General features: G+C 38.0%; 1 protein-coding gene across 1 annotated transcript; it reads left to right on the forward strand.

Moving 5' to 3' along the window:
- Positions 1 to 6,113: 6,113 nt before the first annotated feature.
- Positions 6,114 to 6,926, forward strand: LOC307124188 (hemoglobin embryonic subunit alpha-like). Its single transcript, XM_079813235.1, has 3 exons — positions 6,114 to 6,245; positions 6,342 to 6,549; positions 6,650 to 6,926. The coding sequence occupies exons 1-3, from the start codon at positions 6,151 to 6,153 to the stop codon at positions 6,776 to 6,778; spliced, it is 432 nt and encodes a 143-aa protein (XP_079669361.1). The 5' UTR covers positions 6,114 to 6,150; the 3' UTR covers positions 6,779 to 6,926.
- Positions 6,927 to 8,381: the final 1,455 nt, after the last annotated feature.

Here is an 8,381-nt window from a genome sequence, read left to right on the forward strand (position 1 = left end):
GAGTGGTTTCATTTTATGATCAGCAGGAATAATGGCACTCACCATGGGTCGCGGAGGTCGTGTGGGGCATGCAGCTATGACATGCCCAGGCTCACCACAATACAAACAGAGACGTAGGGTCAGCCGACGGCGGCGTTCTTCAGGGGCTAGTCGGGAGTTCTCTAACTCCATGGGTTTGTGGGCTGGTTCTGGGGTGCTGACGGGCTCGGATAGGCGGAAGGGCACGTTGATGGGATACTGGTCCTGGTGCTCTTGGATACACGCCTGGATGCGAGTGGCACAGCGAATGGAATGCTGGATGAACTTCTCAAGGCCGATGGAGTCCTCGCATGCAGCGAGATGCAGCCGTACCCGAGGTTCCAATCCTTGCCGAAATGTAGTTATCAGTGCCTGTTCATTCCATCCGCTGACTGCTGCAAGCGTTCTGAATTGCAGAGCATAATCGTAAATAGACATGGATCCCTGTTTTAAATTATAAAGTTTCTCACCAGCTGACAAATCTGTGATTGGCTTCCCAAACACCTCCCGGAAGTGGGAAATGAACGCTGAGTATGACTGCGTTACCGCACCTTGTTGTGACCAGATGGAATCGGCCCACATTAATGCTTTGCCGTTGAGCTGAGAAATAATGAAGGCGATCTTTGAGGTGTCGCTCGGGTACAAGTGCGGCTGCATCTCCAGGACCAGTGTGCATTGCAGCAGGAAGCCGCTGCAAATCTCCGCCGATCCTGAGTAGGGCGCCGGTTTGGCCATGGGACTAGCATACGGAGGTAGTGAAGGAGGGTTGTTGACAGATGGGTTGGTGTTCGCTGGTGCAGGTGAATGAACAGTAACTGGAGTGGGTTGTGGAGGAAATGTGCGCCGAAGCCGTCTACCAATTCCTGGAAGGGATCCGGTTGGCTCATACTGGGCCTCGGTTGTGGTCCGGTCTTCTGTTACAAGTAGACAGGAGGCAGACACAGATGTTAACAGGTATGGTAGTTTATCTGACCACAGTAGAGCATGGGAAGTGGAGTAGGTGAGTAAACCGGTTGATGGTAGATAGGATGGTGATATGAGAGAGAGAGTTACTGTCTTTAGTAATGAAGGTGGATTGACGCTGGAGCCTGGAGGTTTCTGGAGACTGGAGATCGCTGGAGACTGGAGATCGCTGGGGACTGGAGATCGCTGGAGGACAGAGGGACGGACAGGAACACACCCACACAGCAGACAGGGAACACGGAAGGAAGGAGACACGCTGGAGACAGGTAGTATCGATAGTAGAGTCCTTGAGGTAAGCATAGGTAGACGTATATGCGAACGAGACCGGACGTGGAGTGCTGTGTGTGTGTGCTTCTTATAGTGCTGGTGATGAGTGCCATGATGAGGTGCAGGTGATAGTGATCAGTACTCTGTGGATGGAGTGCGCTGTGATTGGTGGAGGGTGGAACCTGACGTGTCTGTGACACTATGAGGGGGGTGATTTTTTTTAATAACTAATTTGTTTACATTATATAAAGCATTAAAGTTCTGCACAATTAAGGGCGTGGCCACTTTGAGTGACAGGTGGATAGCCATAGTGTTAGTCAGCGCGTAACTTCAGCTCCGCCCAGTTCCCGCCTTGTTGCCCCTTTTCTGTTATCCCGGAGTGATGCGCGATGACGCGCTGCCAAGATGGCAACGGCCAGCTCATCCATACTTTACGCTTCAAAACTGCTCTTCAGAATCCTATGGGTGACGTCATGGACACTACGTCCATATATTTTTACAGTCTATGAATTCAACACACTGATGAAGCTTCATGAAGCAGTGTTTTGAAATCGGCCATCACCTAGTTTTTTTGGTGCACCAAAAATATTCTTGTGGCTTTATAATATTAATATTGAACCACTGTCCTCACATTAACTGATTTAAATATGTTTTTAGTACATTAATGGATCTTGAGAGAGGAAATGTCATTGCTGGCTATGCAGGCCTCACTGAGCCATCGGATATGAACAAAAATATATTCATTTGTGTTACGAAGATGAGGTCTTACAGGTGTGGAACGGCATGAGGGTGAGTAATTAATGACATTATTTTCATTTTTGGGTGAACTAACCCTTTAAGTGAATGAAAACTGTTAAGTGTGTCAATAGATCCGTGCATTCAGTCTTAAAGTGACAGCCGCCTTATATAGGTCTTCTGTTTCCTGCTTATAATAATGTTAATCAAACAACAAAAGAAAAAGAGAGAATCACTCACTGTGCTTAACTAAATAACTTCTGTCACAAACTGTAAAGTACCGTTTAATATGTATTTTTGTTCTCTCATAGCCTATTTATTTGTGCTATTGCTTGTAATTTGTTTATTTGTTATTATTTTATTATTGTCTTTAAAGTTTGAATATTATCTAGGCTAGTATTCGTTTTTGCAGTGATTCGACCAGGGCTGCGTTTCCAGATAACGATCGATCTTCGCACTTAAGAGCATTTTCTACAAGCGATATTACGAACGTTCGTGTTGCTTTCACGTGTGTTTCACGCAGCTGTGCTTTAAGTGCTACTTAAGAGTCGATGTCCGTTTGTCATGTGCTGAAAATTATAGAATGGCTCGTATTTGTAGCACACGCTTGTATTTCAAAATATTTAGCCTAATTATCATTTGCTACGAGGTGAAAAATCTATATAAGCATAGTTGGACATAGTTTAGACATAGGTGGAGAAAAAAAAATGGCTGAATCAAAACAAAAAACAGAATTTTTTTTTAAAAAAGAGGAAACTAATGTTATTTTACAGGTGGAGCTATACAAACATAATTTTGTAACAAATTTTATTCTTTAGGATAAACCCATCAAGATTAATCATCTCGTTTTCAAGGGGGCCCTAAGATTTTCAGTAGGTTTAATGGCAGTCACAAATAAACAAAATCAAAAACAATCTGGGAGGATATTGCTGTAAAACTAACCATTAGCAGGGGCATTAAAATCAGGGAAGGAGGTCAGGAAGAAGAGGCAGGACTTTGCAAGCCTCTAGCGTACCACAGAGGTCAACATATAATAATACAGGTGCATGATGGGCCAAATGACTCCCTCCTTCTTACACTGGAAGAAGAAATGGCACTGTCAATACTTGGCCTCAGATGGGATTTGTGGTGGTATTGACTTCCATGGAGGAATGGGAATGCCTGAACCTGAGCCAGATCCATGCTCACAGGATCAGGTTCACCTCTCATTGGCAGACACCTACCATCTCCCAGTCCTCCCAACAGCCTACCCATGACCTCCATCTTCAATTTTCAGACAACACCTTTGAGAATTAGCTTTGAGAATGTATGTGGTTGTAGTCAGGACTTAGTGCAGCTGGAGAGGGAGAAACTAGATGTCCTAAAAGACATTAGACAATGTCTTAAAGATTAGAGATTTTTTTGCCAATTAGAGGGGCATCAACTTTCAGCAGCAGCTCACAGACCTCAAGAAGGCCACGCTGGCTTTAGAAGAGAGGAGACTGGCACTGGAGGAGATGAGGTTTGGTGCCAATTATGATTCAGATAATATTGTTTAATGTTGGTTAATCATACTTACATGTTTTAATAATCTCTTGTGCAACATGAAATATTGTTTTCTGTTATGTAGTTAGGACTTATCCCATTGTGCAATGTCTTTTGCAAATCGGGAACAAACAACAAACTCAAATCATTTAGATTCAATGGTTTGATGTCCTCGTGTTTGTTGAACCACTGAAAGACTAAAGCTCCTTGAAATACAGCAGTATGAAGTATTCTTAAGTGTTTCAAATTTAAATAGCTATTTGTAGTACTGTGAATAAGCATACAACCCTTAGGAATGTCCATGCTGCAGTGCACTTTATCATTCCTTAATTTATTCAGTGTTCAGTCATGTAGTTTTTATTTTATTTATTTATTCATTATTATTTATGTATTGAATTATTCAAAATGAATTTAATGAAAAAAGGGAAACATTAGAAATATACATAAAAACAATATTAAAGGGATAGTTCACCCAAAAATGAAAATTAGCCCATAATTTACTCACCCTCAAGTCATCCGTGTATATGATATTCTTCTTTCAGACGAATACAATCTGAGTTGTATTGCAAAAGTCTAGGCTAATCAAAGCATTAGAATTGGATTCATAGTTGCTCTGTTTTTCCATAAAAGCAGATGTTATAAAAAATATAAACAGATGTTAATAAAGGCCTTCTGAAGCGAATCGATGCGTTTGTGTAAGAAAAATATCCATATTTAAAACTTTATCAAGTAAACTTTCGACCGACCGCCTTCCCTGTTCAATTTATGGAAAAATGGCGGTAGGTCGAAAGTTTACTTGATAAAGTTTTAAATATTAATATTTTTCTTACACAAACAGTCGATTCGCTTCAGAAGGCCTTTATTAACACCCCAGAGCCGCGTGGAGCACGTTATTTGACGGACAGATGCTTTTTATGGACTTCAAAAACAGAGCAACTATATGAATCAAATCTAATGCTTGGATTAGCCTGGACTTTTGTAATAGGCTATTCCGATTTTATTCGTCTGAAAGAAGAATGTCATATACACCTAGAATGACTTTGGGGTGAGTAAATTATGGGCTAATTTTAATTTTTGGCTGAACTATCCCTTTAAAGTCACATTGGACAGGAGTAAAGTTTAGGTGCAATTCGTCGGTTGTCCTGCAGGTTGCCCTCGTAGCTCTGTCTCCTTATGCATTTAGGGAGTTGGGATTACTCCAGTCCAGAGAACTCGTAGTTCTACGAAGATTTTCAAGTAAGTTACGGGAAACGTTTTGGGAAACGGCCCGTAAGTGTAAGATGATTCGTGCGATCGTTTTTACGATCTACTTAGGCTTGCGATGCTTTTGGGAAACGCAGCCCTGGCAAGAATGAAAAAATCGTTTGTTTTGAGCCCATAATTGTTTTCTAGCTACTTAACAGTAGCTAATACTTGTTAATAATAATGATATGATGATAAACTGAACTGATAAACTGAAAGTTTGAACTGAACTGCAAAAAAAGACTGGTATCATTGTATAACGTTTTTGTATTGACTTGGTGAATTTTTGACTTGCTATAGTAATAAAGTGGTGCCAATGTACAAAGAGGCACCAGGCAATGGTTTGTGTGTGTGTGTGTGTGTGTGTGTGTGTGTGTGTGTGTGTGTGTGTGTGTGTGTGTGTGTGTGTGTGTGTGTGTGTGTGTGTGTGTGTGTGTGTGTGTGTGTGTGTGTTTGCAGAGATATATTAATATTTTTTTCAAAACTACCATTTGGCATGTGTCCCGGTCATTTAAGGTAATCTGCATTCAAATCATCATTTGATGACTCCAAACATTTATTTGTTTATTTTTTTGGATGATGGAATTGCAGGATAAAGTACATATAGCCTAATTAAACATGTCAGATGTATATTTTTACTTTTAGATTGTTTCCAAAGTCCCGTTGCAAGTCTTAAAAAGCTGTTGAACTGCGAACTCCATAATTATCTACACTTAAGTGCGACGCCCACTTATTTAGATAACAGGCCATTTCAAAGATAATACACATTTTCTCAGCAAGTAATGGCAAGAATTATAAGTTTATTTGGAATCATTTGACAAAATCAAGTCATTTCTCCATAGTACTCAAAAAACAGAAATACAAATCAAGAAAGAAAGAAAAATAACAGAACAGTGTGCTATTACGAAAAAAATATTGTATAAATAATATATATATATATATATATATATATATATATATATATATATATATATATATATATATATATATATATATATATATATATATATATATATATATATATATATATATATATATATATATATATATATATATATATATGAATTCCTCATTTTGTGGAAGTTATTTATATGTTTGGCAGCGGCGCTCCTCCAAATGCTTTGTACTGTATTATTCATTAAAATAACAAATTAATAATTATTAAATTAATTATATTTTATAGAATTAGAAATTATTTAAATTGAAGTTAATAAAAATGTATATGGTGAAATAAAGTGCATGGGGTATTCAAAAGTTGATGAGCCTTCCAAAGTTTGATAAGTCATCTTTGGGGGTGTGGTGAGGCTCTTGGGTGTTTCTTCCTGATGGCAGTATAAAACAGACAGTCCTCTTGCCAGCAGTCTACAGAAGTTTGCTGTAAACTAAAGTCATCCTTCCACGATGAGTCTCAGTGCCAAAGACAAAGCAGCCGTCAAAGCCCTTTGGGGCAAGATCTCAGGAAAAGCTGAAGACATCGGACAAGATGCTCTTTCTAGGTAAGGTTTATTATGGTGTGGTGTAATATGCTAAAAGTCAGAGCCCAATGTTTTCTTCTGGCGTGTATCTGGGATTCAATGTGTCTCTGCCTATAGGACGCTGGTGGTCTACCCACAGACCAAAACCTATTTCTCTCACTGGAAAGACCTGAGCCCCGGCTCTGCCCCAGTGAGGAAGCACGGCAAGACTGTGATGGGTGGCGTTGGTGAGGCTGTCGGCAAAATCGATGACCTTACTTCTGGACTTCTGAACCTCAGCGAGCTTCATGCTTTCACGCTGCGAGTTGACCCCGCCAATTTCAAGGTAAGCGCAATGGAAGTTCATCTGAATTTAACTCCGATTCTGTCATATCTCATAGTCGCGGTTGGCCTAACCTGAATTCGCTTTCTGTGTTTTCCCATAGATTCTGTCCCACAACATACTCGTGGTTCTGGCCATCATGTTCCCCACCGACTTCACTCCTGAGGCCCATGTTTCCATGGACAAGTTCCTCTGTGCTTTGTCTCTGGCTCTGTCCGAGAAGTACAGATGAGCGAGCGTTGTGTCTTATTATAATGCAATAATGATTATGATAAACTTTTACTAAACGTCATAAATCTGCCTCATTTGCATATTTAAACACAGCATTACAAAAATGTTTGCAATTCTCTATGTAATAAATAAACTGGGGAAGTATTGTGATATTAGCTTCATTTTTTTACCCTATTCACTTGGGGTGTATTGCATTGACCTGTCAGTGTCTGCTTGTCAGTAAATAATGTTTTAAAACATTGCTTTGTTGTCATAAAGAGAAGACTATTAGCGAATGGTGAGAGACAAGATACTCATATCAGAACACAAATATTGTTTATAACTGTTTAATACATTCTAGAACTATGAACATGAAAGTAATGTTGTTTTATACTCATCATGAACAGTTGTACTACAAGTCTGGTGTTTAAAATAAAATAACATAAAAAAAGAAGCACAAATAAACAAGCAAATACATTTGAACAAGCATCTAGGCCTATAGTCACATAACGGGGGGGTCACATCATTTTGGGGGGTTACACAATCGTTACAATTTAACGCCAACAAAGTGCATATTTCACTAATCATTATAACAAATCTAAATCTATTCTCTTATTTTTTTAAATAAATAAATAATTTTGCCTGTCGTTCTGAGCTCCTGTGGTTAAACACAATAAAAATAAACGATGAAATCAATTTCAGTGTATATAAGTCACGGATAACGTCTCATGTAATTTATTTTAATTATAACTTATAAGCATCATTGAAAATTAATGATTTTTTTTATTTTAATGTTAACACAGTCGAACGATTAGTATTTAACAGTATTCGAATTTCGAATATCAAACCAAATGAGCTGTTGCTGACTGTAATAGCCTATGCAAATACTTACTCAAATCTCGTATGCATTTATTTACTATATTTTAATTTTTTTGTGAATAGTTTCATATAGACTTTTAACAGTTTAATGTCTGGTGTGTCCTTAATATTCAACACTGAAATAACTCAAAATAGAATAATAAATAATAAAGAAAATAAAAAATGTAATGGAGTCTACTTTTTCTGTTTTGAATACTCTAATAGCATAAAAACTTGTCAAATTTAAGTACAAATCATAATAAACTTTTACTTCCATTTATATTTGTTTAAGATACTTTGACTTAATTATATTGACTAAAATCAATTTATACAATTAAAAATTAAAAATTCTCAGTACTTTTTAAGCCATTTGTAGATGGACTTCCAACTTAAAAGAGGATGAAAGCTGCAAATCTAAATCCGTCTGTTATATGATTTTACACCCATTAGGCTTTTTTTTTTTAACCTCTCTAAAGTTTTCATTTGGTGCATTCTATTCTTTTATTTAAATTAAAAGACAATGAAAATGTCTCTTTTTTTACACAATTCAAGACTTGAAGTGTCCTTTAAATTATGAATCAGCACTTTTACCATCATAACCCTCCTTATTAAAATAACGGACTATTCCTTAAATCAAATTTTTATTCTAATGCTTATTCTATTTGATCAAAATAACATCATATCACCAGTGACTCTGCAACGACGAGTGTGGTTTGGCTAAACCACACCCAAGAGATGCATATCATACTTTTCTTCTCTAAAATCTA

This window comes from Gobio gobio (assembly GCF_949357685.1).
Source record: "Gobio gobio genome assembly, chromosome: 1".
Taxonomy (NCBI): Eukaryota; Metazoa; Chordata; class Actinopteri; order Cypriniformes; family Gobionidae; genus Gobio; species Gobio gobio.

What these genes read in the sequence shown, in the direction of transcription:
- LOC307124188 (XM_079813235.1), top strand. Translation starts at nt 6,151, where the DNA reads ATGAGTCTCAGTGCCAAAGACAAAGCAGCCGTCAAAGCCCTTTGGGGC. An exon ending in GGACAAGATGCTCTTTCTAG is followed by an intron (nt 6,246 to 6,341) that starts GTAAGGTTTATT and finishes CTCTGCCTATAG; the next exon opens with GACGCTGGTGGTCTACCCAC. An exon ending in TTGACCCCGCCAATTTCAAG is followed by an intron (nt 6,550 to 6,649) that starts GTAAGCGCAATG and finishes GTTTTCCCATAG; the next exon opens with ATTCTGTCCCACAACATACT.